This window comes from Talpa europaea (assembly GCF_964194135.1).
Source record: "Talpa europaea genome assembly, chromosome: 5".
Classification (NCBI taxonomy): Eukaryota; Metazoa; Chordata; class Mammalia; order Eulipotyphla; family Talpidae; genus Talpa; species Talpa europaea.
Genome location: NC_140071.1, coordinates 48,220,844 through 48,241,035, shown reverse-complemented (window position 1 = coordinate 48,241,035; position 20,192 = coordinate 48,220,844). Strand labels below are relative to the sequence as shown.

Sequence of the window (20,192 nt, the reverse complement as noted above, 5' to 3'; positions counted from 1 at the left end):
CTGGGACCGAATCTCAACTTAATTCTGTGGTCAAATCATTAACTTCTCATACTTCCCTTTCTCACCAACCAACTGGAACTCCATAGTATTGCCCTCAGAAGGCTGTAATAAGGATCAAATACATTAAAGAATGGCACATACTAAAAAAACTAGCAACAACAAATGTTGGTGAGATGTGGAGAAAAAAGAACTCTCCTGCACTGCTGGTGGGAGCGCAAACTGGTCCAACCACTATGGAGAGCTGTGTGGAGGTTCCTCAACCTACTAAAGATGGAGCTTCCATATGATCCAGCAATTCCACTCCTAGGTATTTACCTAGAGGACACAGAATCATTAATTCAAAAGGGCACCTGCACCCCTATGTTTATAGCAGCACTATTTACAATAGCTAAGCTATGGGAACAACCCAAATACCCCAAAATAGATGACTGGATCAAGAAAATGTGGTACATATACACCATGGAATATTACCCAGCAATCAAAAAAGATAAACTCATGCAATTTGCAGCAACATGGATGGAGCTGGAAGGGATCATGCTCAGCGAAATAAGCCAGAAAGAAAAAGAAAAATACCGGATGGTCTCACTCATAGCAGGAATTTAGAAAACCTAAATAAGGGACCAGAAAAAAGACTATGATAAAGTAAAAATCAAAATCAACGAGCAACTATCAACCAGAGACACACTATAGGGGAGGGGCCGGGGAAGAGGGAGTAGGATCAAAACAAAGGGGGTGGGAATTGTATGGGGACTATAACCAAGATGAAAATGCGTATGTTGTGCAAAAATGAAAAAATGATGTAAAAAATATACAAAATAGGCCTCCCCAGTGGCGCAGCGGTTGAGCCCTGGGTTGCGAAGCTGCCCGCAGCCTCTGCAGCGCCGGTTCTATCCCCGGCTGCTCCCCGGCCACCGGAAGAGGATCCCACATGGTGCGCAGACCTCTCCTGCCGCCCGCTGCTCCCCTCAGCAGTGTACTTCGGTCCTTCTGCCTGCTCTGCTCCCCGCTCTGGCTCTGGTGAATTCTCTCACCCTCCCGCGCTTCTGACTGTACCCAGTGCTTGTATAAAATAAATTAAAAAAAAATTAAAAAATATACAAAATAAAAATTTTTAAAGACTTATTTATGCATACAAAAGCTGGGGTACAGGCCAGAGATGGGGGGGGTGAGAGGATCCACCAGAGACAGAGTGGGGAACAGAACAGGCAGACTGACTGAAATACACTGCTGAGGGGAGCAGCGGGCAAGACAGAAGAGGTCTGCTGCGCCATGTGGGTTTCTCTCTGGCTGGCCGGGGATGGAACTCGTGCTGCAGAGGCTGAGGACTGCTTCATAGTGCGGTGTTTAACCCCCTTGTGCCACAAGGGAGGCCCAAATAAAAAAATTATTAATAAAAGACATACAAACACTTAGAACTAGCTCAGTGTTCAGCAAGTGCTTGTTACCATTTTTTGTTGTTGTTGTTGTTGTTGTTGTTCTGAAGGCTGGAGCTCTGAGGAAGACTCTCAAGTCTTTAGATCACAAAAGCCACGAATCAGTCTGTCTGTGGACACTCACGTTCCCATTTGTAGGCATGTCTAAAGACACTGATTTTATGTGAAGTTTAGCTGCTGGCTATTATTTTGAGAGGCATGAATGACAAACCTGAGTCTCTTGGGCAATAAAAATAAGATATGCTGTCATGCACTTCCCTAGGTAGACCTGTCTGCTTTTGGAGTCCCTTTGCCCCATGCTTATATGTTCTTTAAATTCTTTTCTAGACATGCATTGGGCCTTGGCTATGAGTAATCTCTTTACTAGGAAGGATGTTCTCTGTATGGTTGGTCTGTAGTATGGAAAAAAATAACCTTCCATACCCAGGTAAAGAATGATATCCTACCATGTTGCAGTACTTCGGTTTAAATAAAAACAACTTTTGTTTTGTCTCATTGTACAACTGTTTCACATTCGCCACTCACTATAGCTGTCTGCACTGCACTGTCTGCAGGCAGCAGTACCCGGAGGCAGGATGTGGGAGTCACCATAGTTTGCCAAGTGTTCTCCTGAATCTCATATTGGTCTATAACTATGAGTTAAGCAAACTAATTTGGGGTAAGTGTTCAAATATGATATTTGCCAAATTAATCTAAAGCAATAAATAAAAAAGTGTTTTCTTTTTTAGCTGCTGAGCACCTTGAAAGTGCTTTCAATAGGGTCTGTTCAAATGGTGCTTTGGTGCAGCAAGAGAGAAGGCAAAAACAGACAAAAGAAAAAAGTAGCAGTTTTTTTAATACTACATCCAGATGTAGCAAACTTTCATCTATTAATCACGCCATTCCTCTAGCTGTTGCACACACTTTCAGAATCCCTTCTGAGGTAACTCATACCATAATACCAAATGTGATCTCATCCTGACAGTCTAGACAGAGCTTCCATCTGGGTTTGTTTGTTTGTTTTTTTAAAGAAGCAAGTGAATTAGAAAATTTGTGTACACTCAGAGTGACATGTCCCTACATCAATAGGAACATCTGCTTACTCTAAATTGTCCATTTGTTTCCCTTATGGAAGCAAAACCACCCATGACAAGTGTTAACATTTCCTAATCTACTAATGGCTATTTCCCTTTTCCTTGGGTGCCTCCAGACCCTGACTCCAAGAAAAAGTTTGCTGTCTCTCCTGGCAGAGTATAAAACTACTTTAAGATTAACTCTTGTAATCTTTAAGCCCCTCTTCCCTAACTCTAAAGGAAGAACCAGGGCTTTCAGGAGGGACTAGAGAGAAAGAATCCATGGAAGTCTTTGGTTGACCTGGACACAGGACATCTGCTGCAGGCAGCGATTTGAAGCAGGCTGGAGGATCCACTTGGGCGCCCTTGACAATGGTCTAGGTGGGGCGCTCAGACCAAAGGTGACATGACTGTGAGTCAGACTCCAGTATTGTTCTGTGTGGAGACTCCTCACACCTGCTCCTGTACCCATCTCCAAGAGACTGGGAGAACATGATTGTTTTGTCTTTTTCCTTGCCTTGGGTTTTGACCACCAAAGGTAGCTCATAGGGCTTACTCTCCAAGTTGAAAGCTGATTTCTGCATCCTGAAGGACATATTTTAAAGGACATAGTTACCATGCAAAATGCTGGAATGTATTTTGTCCCTTGTTCATTTGCTGTTTCATATGTCATTTGCTCCCCCTCTCTGATGTGTTTCTTTGTTTTCTGTGTGTTGCAGGCAGCATAGTGTACCTCGGGATGATGGTGGGGGCGTTCTTCTGGGGAGGACTGGCAGACAAAGTGGGAAGGAAACAGTCTCTTCTGATTTGCATGTCTGTCAACGGATTCTTTGCCTTCCTTTCTTCATTTGTCCAAGGTTATGGCTTCTTTCTCTTCTGTCGCTTACTTTCTGGATTCGGGTAAGATTTTTCTCCTTCTTATTTTACAGTAAAGTGTTTATTTTTTCATAATTGTACATGTTTACCACTTTAGAGGACCTCAATGTCAAGAAATCACCCCATAATACATATCCTTTTCTGTCTTCATGTCAGCCTGAGGAGCCACAATGCTATTTCTTAGAAATGTAATTTTTAACTTTTAAATCCAGAAGAGAAGGGAACACACATCTGTAATCTCATAGATGATTGCTTTAATGTTTTACTTCTAGGAAATGGGTACTGTTTTAAGCGGAGCACTGTTCCTTTGGCAGAGAGCATTCATAAATGTATTTTTCCTCTGAAAATTTAATTTAAAGCAAGAAATAGCTCTGGCCCTACCCTATTATTAACTAATTAAAAGTTTGAACCATTGAAGTATGCTCTTAAATCCAGGATGAGAGTGTTTCAAGTAAATGTTTTATTGATCTGTGTTAACAGCATGTTTAACCAGGTAGCAAGCCTGATTCTTAAGATATAAAAGGTTCATTTTATAAGTTCCTTGTTTTTGTTGAATTTACAGAAGTTTTTTTCTATTAGCCAAGAGTAATGGCTTAGTACACCCATTGGTGGTCATTTTCTTTAAAGAGCTTAAGGCATTTATTTTGTGTGAATCCACAAACTTGGAAAAACCCAGTGGCTGAATTAGGGAAGTATGAGAAACTCTGCCTTGATATGGAAAAAAATAGCAAAAATATCAAATTTCTGATTCATGCTTGAGAATTTTATTCTTATTAGCAACATTCTGGGGTACCTAACACAAGATGAATATGTAGTAACAATATAAAAAAAATAAAATAAGAAATAAGGAAGTAAAGGAGATAGTGTCCAGTTATGAATTTGAAAAGCATATCAGCTGTGGTGTGGTGCCCACACAGCAAAACACAGTTTTGATGAAAGAGAAGATCAGAAAACTATAACACATCTTCCTTAGTTACAAATAATAGTGCTTTAAAATCACAACTAATGTGAATGGGAATATAAAGCATTAGAGGAAAAGATTATTGTTGGGTTGTAACTTCCCCAGAAGCTTCCTGGATATAACCTAGAATTGGCCCCCAGAAAGAGGCATACCATTCTATATTGGTAGGTGACCATTTTAATGAACAAGAAAGCATACTTCAAGACTTCATCCTAGATGACTGCAAAATAAGAGAGTTTTCCACACCTGTCCACCAAATCTTAAAAGTTTCTGTGTACACCATCCAAATGGTCTCAGCACAATTCTATCTCAAGAGTGTGTCCTTGGAGCAGTTTCTGGGTTTAGGGAAGGAAAGCAGAATACTTGTTCCAAAGACAGGGGGTGGGCAAGGAGCCTCCTGTTGCCCAGGTCGAATTCATATGTCAGTAGACTAGTAATATTGCAGTGACTGCCTTTCCCAACAACTGTATAAGTGGTTGCTTCAAGAATACAGAGATTTTTCCTTTGCAAACCAATGATAACTTTGATAATTCATTCAAAATATTTTTAAATTTGTATATATTTTTCTCCCACAAGATTTGTGCATATAATGAGACTGGTGGATAATCTACAGATTTTTCTGTTTTTTTTTTTTTATCTTCTTAGAGTCTTATGCTACCTTCTGCACATAATGAACATTTTGCAAAGTACATGACTAAGTTACACACATTTTGAAGCTTTCCTTAGTATAAAGACAGTGTATTTCATAAACCAAGATATTCGGAGAGTTTGTAAAAGTGTAAAAATATTTTGTTCTTGGGGAAAAATGATTTTTTCTATTAATTTGCTTTGTAATAATGGAGAAAGTGTCAGTTTTCCTCAGCAGAGGGGACACTTAGTGCTCAAAGATGTGTATAGTATTGGCTACATATATTGCTGACTTAGGGAAGTATTTATCTTTAATTTAGGTTGCATTGATTTGCAATACTGTGTATGATGTAGTGGAATAAGTTCACACCTTCTTAAATGTATGTCACCACACCAACTCCCACCACTAAGACACCATAGTCCTTTACCATAGACCTTTGGGCCTCTTTACTGCTGAGTAAACTGAGACACCTGAGGAAGAACAGGTATTATTTGGGACTGTTTGCTAAAGGACTTTCTCAGTGAGTAGATCCATAGGATAAAACATTTTTGCCACTGGAAAGGCAAGGTGTTCCTTGATCTTTCTGTTACCTTTGTAATACCACTAGCCTATATGGAAAAGGCGAACAGTCCTTTGAATTTTCCACTTCTCTCCATTTTCTGTCTTCCTTAAGAAGCTTCAGCAATATTCCACAGACTTAAAAGTACCTGACTGTGAGCAAATTATGGTAATTTTAATCATTAGCTTGATTTCGACATGGTCAACTCAATTGACTGCAGAGTAAGTACGATTAAGGACAGAAGAGCTGAATAGACACTTCTCCAAAGAAACATACAGATGCAAATAGGCATAGAAAAAAATGCTTATTGTCACTTATTATCAGGGAAATGCAAATCAAAACCATAATGAGATATCACCTCACTGCCATGAGAATGACCAGTATCAAAAAGACCAGACATGGTAAGTGCTGTGAGGGTGTGGAAAAAGGGAATCCCCTGACACTACACTGTTGTTGGCACTGTAGACTGGTCCAGTCCCTGTAGAAAACTGTATGGAGCAGTCTCCAAATATTAAAAATTGATCTTCCATATGATCCAGCTATTCTACTCTTAGGTACCTGTCTATTTGAAGAATATAGAAACACTCATTTGAAGGGGTGCATACACTCCTTCATTCATTGCAGCACTATTTACAAGAGGAGGAAAAATACAAATACTAGATGATTTCACCCATATATGGAATAAAAAGAAACAAAACAAAGGAACAGATAAAACTAAACCAGAATCAACCCTAGAAATTTGACTGAAGGATTGAGGTTACCAGGAAAGGAGGTTGGAGGGTGGGGAGCAAAGTAGAGAGGAAGTGACAGTGCTCTGTGGTGGAGGAATATTGAGCCTTGGTGATACATGTGGTGTGGTAACATACATCTGAAGAGGTGCAGTATTGTAAACCAATGTTACCTCAGTTTAAAATGATACAATTTAAAAAAAGAAAATGTACTACAAAATACTAGATTGTTCAGAAGCTCATTCAAGGGCAGTACAGAAGCAGATCGTTTGGGTATATTCATGATATCATCCTCTTTCCTGTCATAGACAAATCACTTTTCTGCCAGCACCTCAGGGCTACTGACCTCCAAATAACATAATTGGCCTGGCAAAGCACAAACTGTGTATTGCTAACTCAGCGAGGCTCTCTAAATTATGATGCCAGAGGCTAATGTGCTTTGCCTTTGCTAAGTTGACACCAGAGCTCTGGGAGATCAGAAATTCCTGTGCGGCCTGGGGAAAGTCACTCGGGGTCTTCAATCATGATTTATTTTTTGTAAAAGGGACATCATAAAACTTTACTGTCCTACCTTGGAGAGTGAGAATCAAGTAAGATTTGTATTAAATTACATAGTAGAGGAGGAAGTGTGGGATAATGTCTAGAAACATTCTGACCATGGTTTAGCATTTCCTGTTCTCTCTGCTGTTCAGTCCATTTACTTGGCTAAGCAGTTGTGTGCCCAATGCCTCAGAGTGACAGCCAGGAAGAGGGAGAAAGGCCTGCTTTGGCTTTTAAGTCTCAAGTCTCACCATGAGGGAAACAAAAATGACTAATCATAAGCAAAAGATTTGGGAAAACAGGATGAGAGGAACTGAGAATTCCTGCTGTCTGAATGGATGGAGGGTCCCTAGACTGAGGAACGGCTAAGGGGGAGACTTATGAACTTACTCACCTGGGCCCAGGTGGCAAAACATCCAGAGTTTCGAAGAACCCCGCAGCTGGAGGATGCGAAAAATGAAGCTGTTAATGAAAATGAAGAAAGTTCTGTTAAGGAAAATGAAGAAAGTGCTACTATTTCCTAGTTGAGTAGCTGGCCACCTTTCCTACGCAAAACATGTGAAGTGCTACCTTGATGACACAGGGTTTCTCTTAGCATCTCTGCAATTCCTCTGTTCCCTCTGGACACCTGTCTCTGAAACTCTGGGTCTTAGGTCCTCATATCTGAGACATGCTCTTAGTCAGGCCTCTGTTTGCTACAATTCCATTACAGTTGAACTCAAATAATATTGTAGCACCAGATCTGCCCCCAAACCATTCTGGACCTTTTAGTATAGGACTATAGGATAGCCCTTGGCTTCAAGATGCTTCCAATCTGGTTGTAGAGGGAAGACACACAGACGGCACTCCTTTCTCCACCTTCTGTAAATTGATTAATTCTCAAAGAGAGGTAATGACAAGGGGCTTGGGAGACTCACAGTGACCAAATTTTGAGACCAGTTTCCACATAAAGGTTGTTTTTAAAGGCGTGTAATGTTTAAACCCTTCCCACTCCCATTACTTATGAACCCAGTATGTAAGGAGCTAGAGATTTGATATGGTCCTTTTTTATTTAACCTCTCATTACTAAAACACAAGCCAAAGAGTTAAGACTTTCTTCCTGGAGACCCTAAGTAAGAGATCTTGTTATGTTTACTTGGCAAAGCAGCTCCCTCCATCCATATCTGCTCAGTTTTTGCATTGAAGAAATCTAGATAAACATGGAAATAAGGTTTTAGTTCTTTCAGCAACAAAGGCTCTTCTCCCAGGGCCCTTCACACTCAGGATGTGAGGCCTGTCCTGCAGACAGCAGTCCCAGTGACACACCACTGAACCCTCTTTTTCCTCTGGGTACCACTTACCCAAGAGATTGAGGAGCCAACTTGGTCTGCTCTTTACAGTTTAATGGACCAGGCCGGGCAGACATGGTTACTGTAAAGAGCTGCAATCAAAATAGCTACAGAACAGTGGTGTTCCTAGAAGTGAAATAGGTAGGATATTTACTAAATTCCTAATGATCCATGTAAGTGGAAGAGTTCTAGGTCAAATGAATGAAAGTATAACTTGAATCATAAAAATGGAGAGTCCCAACCCCCCAATCAATTCCCAGACATGAGCCAACTTACAGACACAGGACCCCTAAAATGAAAGGGAGACTGAGTTCGTTTGACAAAAAACCCCCTGGTACACACCAAAAGTTTACATTGTTAATATTTCTCCCCACCTCCCCCAAAGTACCCTATGGCCTTTTCCCAGAACAACTGTGTGTGAGGGAAAAGGAAATAATCAGAATTGGCTAGACTAGACACTAACTCCAGCTGTGTCCGAAATGTCAGTTGTGGTCTAGATATCTGAATGGGGGGCTTATGGATGTCAGGTGACTGATGGACTTTTAGCTAAACTCCATCAACGTGTATCCAGTGAATCCCTAAATCCATCTTGTGGTTGTTACCCAGTTCTGGAAAGCGTAATTGGAACAGACACAGCAACTGGCATAATCTCCACATTGGTATAGTGCCTGTCCATCAGCTCCACACACTGGGAAATTCACAGCAAAAGAGAATATGTGGGTCACAGTCCAGACCATTATTTTGCAGATTAAAGTTTGGTGATAGAACCAGGAATCACAAAGCTAGAATTTATGGTGCAATTAAATCCTTTATAACTAGCAACTCTATAAACAAGCAAACTGTACATTCTAAATCCAAGGCTAAGGTCCATGCTGTTGATTTTATTACAAATCCCACAGGCTTCCAGTTGCTCTTATTTCATTAGCTAAAGTGTCATTAGCAACACTGTTGTATTACTTTTTTGCATAGAAAGGAGACTGGAAGGAATTCTTGCAGCCTCAAATCTATCTGGGTTTATGGTCTCACTCCCTTTAGATGTTATGAGTATATATTCTTAAATATAAATATGTCCAGTTAACATATTCACATGATTTGAAATATTTGTCCAGTATAAAGAATGATTTTTCTACTCAGGGCAGCAGTGTTTTTGTGTAAATGTGGAATAGGACATCACCAATTACTCGTCTGTCTCTCACTTTCCTAAGTGAGAGGAAACAAATGGTAGACTTTCCTTCTTTGTTACAGAAAATTAGAAAGATGGGAAATGGAGTTGACACCATTGATTCATTTTCATTTGTCCCAGAATTAAATTATTTGTTTCCAGTCACTGTTAATTATGGGAATGATAATGCTTTGGAAGCCTGGCAATGTCAGAATTGGGAGCTTCTCACTGAAGGCCTGGCATTGCTAAGCATGAAGGTCAGGAGAGAATATAATGGCAACAGAGATTAAAATGAAATTTCAGTATGTTTGTTTACTGTAAGTGAACAAATAGTCATTTCTCTCTGTGCAAATGGAGCCTCACAAATGCTAACTTCTCAGCTATTTATACTCTCCATCCATTAGCTATATTAAGTTATAATAACCAGAATACCTTGGCTTTGTAGAAATCAACACTGAATGGAATTCTTCAAGTATTTTTATGTTTAGCATCTCAGTTATTCCCACAATTTTTTATAATTAGATATGCTAAAGTATTATGTCTTTTTTTAAAATTAGAACATTGAGCACAGATAGGTTGACTTATAAATGTTCAATACACTCCCAAGTCTTCTAAGTTTAATTTAATTCTGAGCTAAAAGGTTTTCCCTTAAAGTAGTCTTTCTTGAGATATGTTTTACTTCCTTAACATATTGAAAAAATGCACACCCTTTTAAAATTTTCATAACTGTAAAAATGCTTTATCAAAACAGCTGTATATTGCTTGCCCTCTAAGAGATGCTGTGTTAAAAACACTTTATAGATATTGATTCATTTAAACCTCATAGTGATCCCATAAATCCTATAAGGAAGATACTTTTTTTCCTATATTATAGATGAGAAATTGAGGCACAGAGAGGTTAAGTAACTGTCTGAAGTCACAAAGTGAATAGTGTCATCATATTCAAGCAGTCTGGCTCCAGAGCACTAGGCTGTGCTCTCAGTGATTCCTTATGATATCAAGCTCCATATGATCCACCTTAAATAAATGTTTTGAATAGATCAGGTCAGGAAGATTTATGACCCAGATAAACAGAAAGGAAAGACCTTTCCAGTATTGAAAAATGAGATAATAATATGACTAAATTATCTTTAATCCAAAAATAATCACCAAGCCAAACTGAAAACAGTGGTTCAGTGTGTTTTCATAGGTTTGTGTTGCCCATGTAGCTACCAAACACTTAAAATATGGCCATATTGAGATGTTCACATAGGAAAGTATGCAAAATAACTTATTTATAAGTTTTCTGTTAATTGCATGTTCAATGATAGTATTTTAGATATATTGGTTTTAAAGAACCTATGAATATATTCATTTCACCTGATTTTTTTCTGCTTTGTTTTAATGTCTCTTCTAAAAAATTTAAAGTTATATACTTGGCTCATATTGTATTTCTATTGGAAAGCACTGTCTTAGGCTGGGCCTTTTACAAGCATTGCCAACATGAAGGTTGATCTTTTTATCACACTTTATTTCTCAGTATGGCCTTTGGCAAAGATACTATTGATCCCACAAGAGAAGTAACAGATCAAAAGATTTTCCAGACTCAAGAGTATACTTGTGAGATATTAACTATAGGAACGCTTTAGAATTGAGCTCCTTTAGGGCAGGAACTTGTGTTCTCTGTGCCATTACCCCCAGCAGCTGGTGGTATGCCTGGTTTGGGTGAAAGGGTAGATGAAGAAGAGTTGGATGGATGGATAAAAATAGTGAGTGGGTGGAAGGGTGAGTGTAGAAATAGGTGAATATGTATGTTTATTATATATATTATATGTGTGTATATATATATATATATATATATCAAGAGGCTAAGAAAGTCTGCATCTTTTTGTCATAATTTTCTGTGGGTCACCATTGTGATCATCGCCATCTTTATTTATGATACCATGGATGTGCTGTGGGAATGCATTCTTTTTTTTTAAAAGATTTATTTTTATTTATGCATCCAAGAACTGGGGTATAGGCCAGAGGTGTAGGGAGTAGTGGATTTACCAGAGAGAATTGGGAGCAGAACAGGTGGATCTATTGAAATACACTGCTGAGGGGAACAGCAGGCGAGACTGGAGAGGTCTGCTGCACCACGTGGGTTAGTTCCCTGGTTGGAGATCGAACTTGTGCTCCAGGGTCTGCCAATAGCTTTATACTGCTGAGACTTAACCCCTTGCACCACCAGGGAGGCCCCGGAAATGCATTCTTCCAGCTCTCTCAGGAGCTGGGCTTTTCAGCTGCCTCTAGCATCCTGATCTATATAGCACCTTTCTCCCAGTGGCACCAGGTCTGCTCCTGTAAATGTGTACACTTCCATAGGTTTGGGGGGCTTAGGCAACAAAGGACTAGGGAAGTTGGATTGAAGTTATGCTTTCTTAGCAACACAATTTTTACCCAAATGATATGCTTGTATCACGTATTTTAAAAATAGTCCAAGTTTTCCCTTAATTATTCTATCATGTTGAGAAAACAACTGCCATAACAAAGGTTGGAGGACTAAAGCTGTCCAAATCATCTATTTTTAAACTGTACTTTTTTAATTGAGGTAACATTGGTATATAACACCATGTATGATTCAGAAGTATAGGATCACACCTCTTCAGATGTATGGTACCATCTGTTTCTTAGCCCTGCCATTATACACAAGCAGTTATCATTCTTGATTTAATAATGGTTTTGTTGCCAGTAAGTGTTCCTCTCCTGTCTGCTTCAATCTTGATTACCCATAATAAACATGTGTCTTCTAACCAATAGAGCAATCTTACTTCCCATACCCACCCAGCCCCTTCAGAGACTGTTAGATCTGTGCCTTCCATCTGTGTTCTTTCCTCTAAGTCCCTGTGTTTCACCCCTGTGAAACTTACTACTTTCATGAAAAGGTCTCTGGAAGTCCATATTTGGGGATATTTTCTTTCTTTATTTCTGGGACCAATTTAAAGCAAATGAATTGAGGGCCTCCCCGGTGGCGCAGCGGTGGAGCGCTGGGTTGCGAAGCTGCCCGCGGCCTCTGCGGCGCCGGTTCGATCCCCGGCTGCTCCCCGGCCACTGGAGGAGGATCCCACATGGCGCGCAGACCTCTCCTGCCGCCCGCTGCTCCCCTCAGCAGTGTACTTCGGTCCTTCTGCCTGCTCTGCTCCCCGCTCTGGCTCTGGTGAATTCTCTCACCCTCCCGCGCTTCTGACTGTACCCAGTGCATGTATAAACAAAACAAACAAACAAACCAGCAAAACAAATAAATAAAGCATGCCTCTATAAAAAAAATAAATAAATAAATAAATAAAGCAAATGAATTGATTCCAAATTGCTGTGCAACTTGCCTGACAATTCAGTGTCATCCTTTCTTTTTGTTGATTCTGAGTGAGGATTAAAAGGATTTTTTTCATGCCAGTTATTGTAATTGTAATTCCCGGATAGATTGCACCATTCACTGTTCTTTTTATAAACCCATAATACTAGTCTTAATAAAAGCTGCTGGAGTCTGCTCTGGTGGACTTTGCTCTCTGCTTATTGTCTGTGTAGAATAGTTTACAATGGTTATTCAACTTCCTCCTTAATTAAGTTCTCAAATAATGCCCCATTCCCAGTGGAACCGGGAAATGGAAGCTCGAGGTAAAGGACTCTTTGCCAATCACGTGTTGAAATGTTAGAGTGAAATTATTCTTCATTACATGCTCATTGGAGAATTAAAGTAGAACAGAATTACTTGCTGAAATTCCTCCTCAGGTCAAGACACTCTTCAGACAGACTTATTTTTTCCCCTAAAATGCCATACTTCAAGCTATTTTAAATACAAATTCCTCTTTTTACCTATAGCCTCCCTTTTCCACAGTGGAAACTGGAGCTCCTCCTCATCTTTGTCTCAATCACCAACATAAGTCAGCATGATGAGGTGCAGGGTAAACATAACGCACCCCTGGATTGCCATCTCCTGATGATGAGATCAGATGTGGCTGAAACTTGCAGGCCTCGGTCAGTCAGGATTTCTGGTTTCTCAGTGAGGTTCTCAATGAGGTGCAGACTATGATATTTAGGCTTCTCCTTTGTCCTGCTGCTTCTAACTGATTTAACTCATGTGTCTCATGTTCCCAACTGAAGAGAAATTTTGTCTGTAAAGCTGACACCCTCTTTGCCTTATATTGTATCTTAGGTTAGTGAGGAAAATAAATCTGTTTTATATTTACCAGAGAGCTAGTACTGAGTCTTACACAGTCCTTTTGAGGTAGTATATGTGTGTATGGGGGTTGGGGGAAGGATACATACATGCATATGTGCACACATTAGAGTGAAAGAAGAGTCCCAGTTTATTCTAGGAATGTGTTTAAAACTTTTTTTAAATTTGTCTTTATATTGCTGTAATTAGAGGTGCAAAAATCTAAAATTAATATAACTTAGGAAATAGCTACAACTCTGAAATTCTAAATATCAGTGTTCTATTTCATTTGCGTCAACTCAGTTATTTTGACTAATCTTCCACCTATATAAAGGGTCGATTTCAATTATCATTCCCTTTGTGCCTCCTGTTACCACGGCAAATTAAGAGTCGACCCTTTTGATAGTTGATAATAAAGATTTAATATCTAATTATATAAAAGTAAAACCACTCTTATCTGATTGATGTAACATTCCATCAAAAGTGAACTTGAGCAAATTTCAACAGTAACTAACAGATCATTATATGATGAATGATAAAGAGGTTTCCATGTTAACTAGATTTAGCATGCATTAGTCATCAGGTAGTATAAAAGGTAACCATTTTATGTCTTATATTATGGATATGGCTTTTTAATGTAAAACAGCTTATATTTCCCATATTAAATCCCCATTGCAGGAATTGCTCAATGTCAACACTACTTTGGATTGGGTAATTCTTTGTTATGAATGTCAATCTTATATACTCTAGGATTTTTAGAGTATCTATGGCTCCACCCACTGTATGCTAATAGCTCTCTCTGAGTTGTAACAATTTCAAAGGTCTCCAGATGTTGCCAGATATCTTCTGGGAGTAGAAGAAAGAGAATCAGCCCTATTTTAGAACCACTGATATGTAGGAATTTGAGAACCACCATTTAAATATAAATTATGGGGCCTCCCCGGTAGCACAGCAGTTGAGCACTGGGTTGCGAAGCTGCCAGCAGCTTCTGCAGTGCGGGTTCGATCCCTGGCCACCAGGCGAGGGTCGCACATGGTGTGCAGACCTCTCCTGACGCCCGCTGCTCTCCTCAGCAGTGTACTTTGGTCCTTCTGCCTGTTCTGCTCCCTGGTCTGGCTCTGGTGAATTCTCTCACCCTCCCGCACTTCTGACTGTACCTAGTGCTTGTATAAATAACAAAACAAATAAGGAAATGTATTAACTTCTTACACAAAATATTGAGCTAGAATAGTAACGGGAAACTTTCTTTTTTTTCATTTATAAGATTTGGGATTGGCAGGTTTTTCTAATCTTCAGCACTTATAGAAACCAAATTATTGATACATTATAAGACAGAGAAGCACGATCTGAATATTTTTATTGTGTTTATACATGTGTCCCATCTGCAACGTATTTCTAAAAGTCAAAGAGGTATTTTAGAAGCACCTAAAATGTCCCAAGGGACTGTCCAAGGATTCATATTTCATATGCTGCGAATCATTTCATGTGAATCATTTCATATCAAGTGAACACCTTCCATCTGCACATCTGGTCAGAAGATGACCATGGCAACTAAGATACAGAGTAATTCAGGAACTCCTCAATGGCTCCATTGCTATCAGATCATCCATTCCACCACTCCCAACTTCTAATGTCTTTACGACCCAGGAAGCAAAACATATGTTTCCATTCACTGGAGATGTGTGTATGATCCTAACAGATTACTCCAGGAGCCTTGGGGTGCTCCATCCCTGGAGAGTCTTTGTAAAATTCAACTCTTTTGAGCAACTATTTAGTGCATGTCCACTGGGCTAGTAATGTAGATTCAAAGATGAATAGGACAGGGTCCTCACCTTCAAGGACCCTTCAGTCTAGTGTGAACAACATATAAGCACCATTCTAATGGAGTATGAAATACTAGCAATAGTATCTCATTGCAGCACACTGGAATATTTTTTCTATGCTTGAAGGATGTCACAAGTAAGATGAAGAATATTTTCCACAAATAGATTATCAGCCCACAAAAAGAAACATGAATGCTTGGATTATTTTATAGGTTCCAGAGTCGGAGGAATTTTGCAAAGGATTTAAATAGACTCCATCCCTCATTTACCCAATGATATGAGAGCTCCTTGCTATCTGCTTTACAAACAGATAATAAGAAAAAACCATGCAAAAAATAGCCACCTTTAAAAAATGGCATTGAATCTAGCCCAGCCCCCTTAAAGTTGGTCTTCTCTTCGCCAACAGTGATTTGTTTAAAACTAATAGGCAAGTCTAGTCTTCCACTTGCAATTCCACTTCCACTTGTACCCTGCAGTACATTTATCTTGGTTCATAGTGACCTGACATATCTTGACATGCAATTGTGCCTTCACAAAATGTGAGATAGACTTCTTACATACAGACTGTCTGGAATCCTGATGAGACATTAATTAGGATTTAAAAAGTCAGTAAAAACTGGGATTCTTTTTGTGCACTGAGAAGTGAAGGCACAGATTAGGGACCTGGGATTTTATGGTGCAGAAAAACGGATTCTTCACATCAAATGAAAAAAAAAAAAAGAAGTAGAATTAAATGATTTATGTCACAGACATTTTATTTCACCCTAAAATTGTGTGTTGTAATAAAACCATTTAAAATATGTTTAAGACTGTTGAATTTTAAAATCCAACTTGCTTTCCATGGAATTAGCTCAAGAAGCCAGGCAGAGAACTGAGTCCATGCAATGTGGCTGTAATAGCCAGCTCTGACCGACTGCCACATGCGTGTGTTTCTTTCGGGGTGGTCTGGTTGATGGGCCTGGGCCTGGCTGGCTACTCCTGGTGTGATGGTGTTAAATCACCACGTGCTGCATCTGAAGTCACATGGGGTCATACTTAAAGAGATTTTAGGTAGAAGCACCACGTTCATAGCCTAGGGAACGGATAGAGGGGCTTTATGTTAGTGATTTATGATGTTTGAAAAGCAACTCTCATTAAGAAACACTGTGACTCATTATACATTTACATTTAACTATTTATGTAAAGATAAATACATACATTTATGCATTTCCACATGCTCACTATTCACTATAAATATCTTTATAAAAACAATTTCATGAAATAATGCTTATTACTTGAGTTGTTCTCAAGTATTTTCATCTCTTTTTCATTTTTTAAAATGCTATTTAAGCATGGCTCTGGCACAAAAATGGATACACAGACCAATGGAATAGAATTGAGAGCCCAGAAATAAAACCACTTGTATATGGACAACTAATTTATAACAAAGGAGCAAAGACTATACACCGGAACAAAGAAAGCCTCTTCAATAAATGGTTCTGGAAAAACTCAACTGCCACATGCCCAAGAATGAAACTAGACTACTACCTCACACCCCACATGAAAATCAAAATGTATAAAAGACATAGGTATAAAACCTAAAACTATAAAATACACAGAAGTAAACCTAGGGAAAACACCCCATGACATAAACTTCCAAAATATCTTTGTGAATTTGTCCCCAGCAGCAAAGAAAACAAAGGCAAATATAAACAACTAGGACTACATCAAGCTGAGAACCTTCTGTACAGCAAAAAAGTAACAAAAACAAGGAGACACTTCACAGAGGGGAGAAAATATTTGCACACCTTACACCTGACAAGGGACTGATAGCGAACATCTATAAAGAGCTCTTGCAACTCAGTCCTCCCTGGTGGCCTAGCGGGTTAAGTCTCAGCACTATGAAGCTATCTACAGCACTAGTTTGATCCCCAGCAGTGTATTTCAGTAAATCTACCTGTTCTCCCCACTCTGTCTCTGGTGAATCCTCTCATCCACCCCCTCACACCTCTGGCCTATACCCCAGCTCCTGTATGCATAAATAAATAAAATAAATCTTTCTTTTTTTTTTTAAAAAAAAAAAAAAGAGTTTGGGGCCTCCCGGGTGGCGCAGTGGTAGAGCGCAGGGTTGCGAAGCTGCCCGCGGCCTCTGCGGCGCCGGTTCTATCCCCGGCTGCTCCCCGGCCACCAGAGGAGGGTCCCACGTGGCGCGCAGACCTCTCCTGCCGCCCGCTGCTCCCCTCAGCAGTGTACTTCGGTCCTTCTGCCTGCTCTGCTCCCCGCTCTGGCTCTGGTGAATTCTCTCACCCTCCCACGCTTCTGACTGTACCCAGTGCTTGTATAAATAAATAAATAAATCTTTAAAAAAAAAAAAAACACTACTACAGATGTCAAATAAATAGATTTATAAAAAAAAAAAATAAATAAACTCATGCCATTTGAGGCAACATGAATAGAGCTGGAAGGGATTATACTTTCATCTGAGATCTGTTAACCTGAGTAGATGTCACTGTTTATGTCATCTCTCCAGAGCTCAGTCATCCTCTCTTATAAATTTAACCTAACTGAGAGGAAGCATTGTGTACCCCATTCTCTTGGAATCTAAACCATGAACTTCCTATATTATTCTACCAATGCCCCTTTTATATGTACTCATTGCAATGATATCTACTGCATTGGGAACAGAACCAATCTGGGAAACGTTCTTGGTCCTGTGTTTATCAACACATCAGCCTCATTGGACTCCAGGGCCAGATGCTGTAGGGTAGCAGTGAGAAAGTACAGGTTGCAGACCTTCTTTTAGAGGTATTTGAAGTTGTTGCCAAAAGTTTCCACATCATAGGCAGGACATACCAGTATGTACCTCATTTTTTAAAAACACATTAATTAATATATTCACTAGATTGTAGCAGATATTGTAGCTTTTGATAAAAATGTAGAATAGTCAACTCTGAACAGAAAGCCCATTGGAATCTCAAGCTAAGTATGTTCTATAAACCACAAGGAGGGTGCTATCTTTAGATAACATAGCTTAATTGCAGGTTCAAGTGTTTGGAGGATAGAGCTACATTAAGCTTAGAAAGTGTAATGTTAAGTTTTAAAATCATGGTAAATACATATTCTCTATAAGCTGGGATAGAGAGAGAGTGTGTGTTGTTAGAACATGCTTTGCTCTGCCCTTTACAGCTCATATGAGCCATGTATATGACACATCCAGCCTACATATATGACTTCATGTATCATTTGTACCTCTTGGCAGGATTGGAGGAGCCATTCCCACCGTGTTTTCCTACTTTGCGGAAGTGCTAGCCCGAGAGAAGAGGGGTGAGCATCTCAGCTGGCTCTGCATGTTCTGGATGATTGGTGGCATCTATGCCTCTGCCATGGCCTGGGCCATCATCCCGCACTATGGTAAGAGACTGGCCTTGTGCCAGCCAAGCACTTGCCTCATTTTACTTCCTCCATTTCCATCCTAAATGCTGGTTGGAAACCAACACTGTCATCACCTTATTTCTCCCATTCATAGTGTCTAGGACATTTTTCCCATAGAGCTCTATGTCATCATAATGGCCCTTTAAAAACACTATTGTGTTTTGCTGTGTTTAAAAAGATCACTTTGTTTCCTATGCACTGTCTAATCTGGGGTTCCTGAGCCAGAGTAAATGAGAGGATATACAGACCATAATCAGCTTATAAAAAAACAGTTGCTCCTTGGAATTGCCCAACACGTCAGACACACACAATTATTTGTCCACTCTGGACCCAGGGCAGAACTCAGCCCCACTTGTCTTCCAGCAGCTCAGAAGTGGGATGGGAGCAGGAAAAAATCTTATCTTGCCATTGACCATCAATTTGCAGATCTTAAGAGATCCCTCCCATACACCCCAGACACCCACCTCTGCTTCTCTGAAGCACTTCTGTTCCTGCCACCTCAGAGTACTTAAAAGTTCGTGTTTTTGACAGCACTCTCCACCTCAGCAGCCAGAAGCTTCCAGTTGCTTCATCTACAGCGAAATGCAGAGAGGTTAAGAGAATCCAAGAATCAGATTCAATATACAAGGGAGGGAAGTGTTACATTTGCGTGTGTGTGTGTGTGTATGTGTGGTGTGTGTGTGCATGCAATCAGACTGAAGTTCACAAAATAGCAATATTGTATAAATTAAAACCGCATGTGACTTTAAAAACTCATTCTTTCCTCTATTTAGAGTCAAATCGATCTAAAACTTACTCAAATACTCACTTTTTTCCCATTTGCTATTTTTCTGCTTTTGTTTTAGAACAGAGCAATTTTTCATTCTAAAACATGCTTCTATTAGCGCACAACCCTATGTGAATTTGACTCATTGCTAAAACCAAAGACAAGACATAGGCTTTAGTATTTAGAGGTATTGTAATTTGTTCTACCATACTGAGTTACAAAGATTATGTTGTCATGCTCCTTTAGGAAACCTACAAGTTTAAATGCAAACCAAAATTGTATTTAACAGCAACAAAAATAAGCATCTATAAAGAACTGGTTATTTGGTCTGAAGAGAACTTTCTTTTACGAGACATTTAAGTTGAGTTTAAGGGACTAAAAGTTGTTCATATTTCCAGTTGAGGAATTAAAGGACCTGAGGACCTCAGCCACCCTCAGAACCTTCCTCCGGAGAATAGCATCTAACTATCCCCATTAGCTTGCTGTTCTAAATGGAAAAGTCACTCAGCTGCCATGTAAAGAGTGGCTTCTTGGGAACTGTGTATAAGGAGACAAAAGGAGAATCAGAATCTGGGCTTTCCCGCATCCTCTGTAAGAGCATCCTCTGTTACAATAAAGTGTCTGATCCAGGTGGACACAATGGCAGCTCCATGGCCACCTCTACTAGTGACACACACAGGGCACAACCTAGCAACATCCCTCAGCAGTGTTCTGCGTCTCACTGGGTGTGACAGCACAGCTGTCTTAG

The 20,192-nt window shown here is 39.7% G+C and overlaps 1 protein-coding gene across 1 annotated transcript in view; it reads left to right on the top strand.

The window, feature by feature from the left end:
- The window catches only part of SV2C (synaptic vesicle glycoprotein 2C), a gene marked incomplete at both ends in the record, with an annotated part of 127,072 nt that overhangs the window by 39,950 nt on the left and 66,930 nt on the right, over nucleotides 1-20,192 (top strand). Inside the window, 2 exons of the mRNA XM_084233406.1 lie at nucleotides 3,209-3,385; nucleotides 18,506-18,657. Of these exons, the coding sequence (XP_084089532.1) occupies nucleotides 3,209-3,385; nucleotides 18,506-18,657 (329 nt within the window). The remainder of the gene's footprint in view (nucleotides 1-3,208; nucleotides 3,386-18,505; nucleotides 18,658-20,192) is intronic.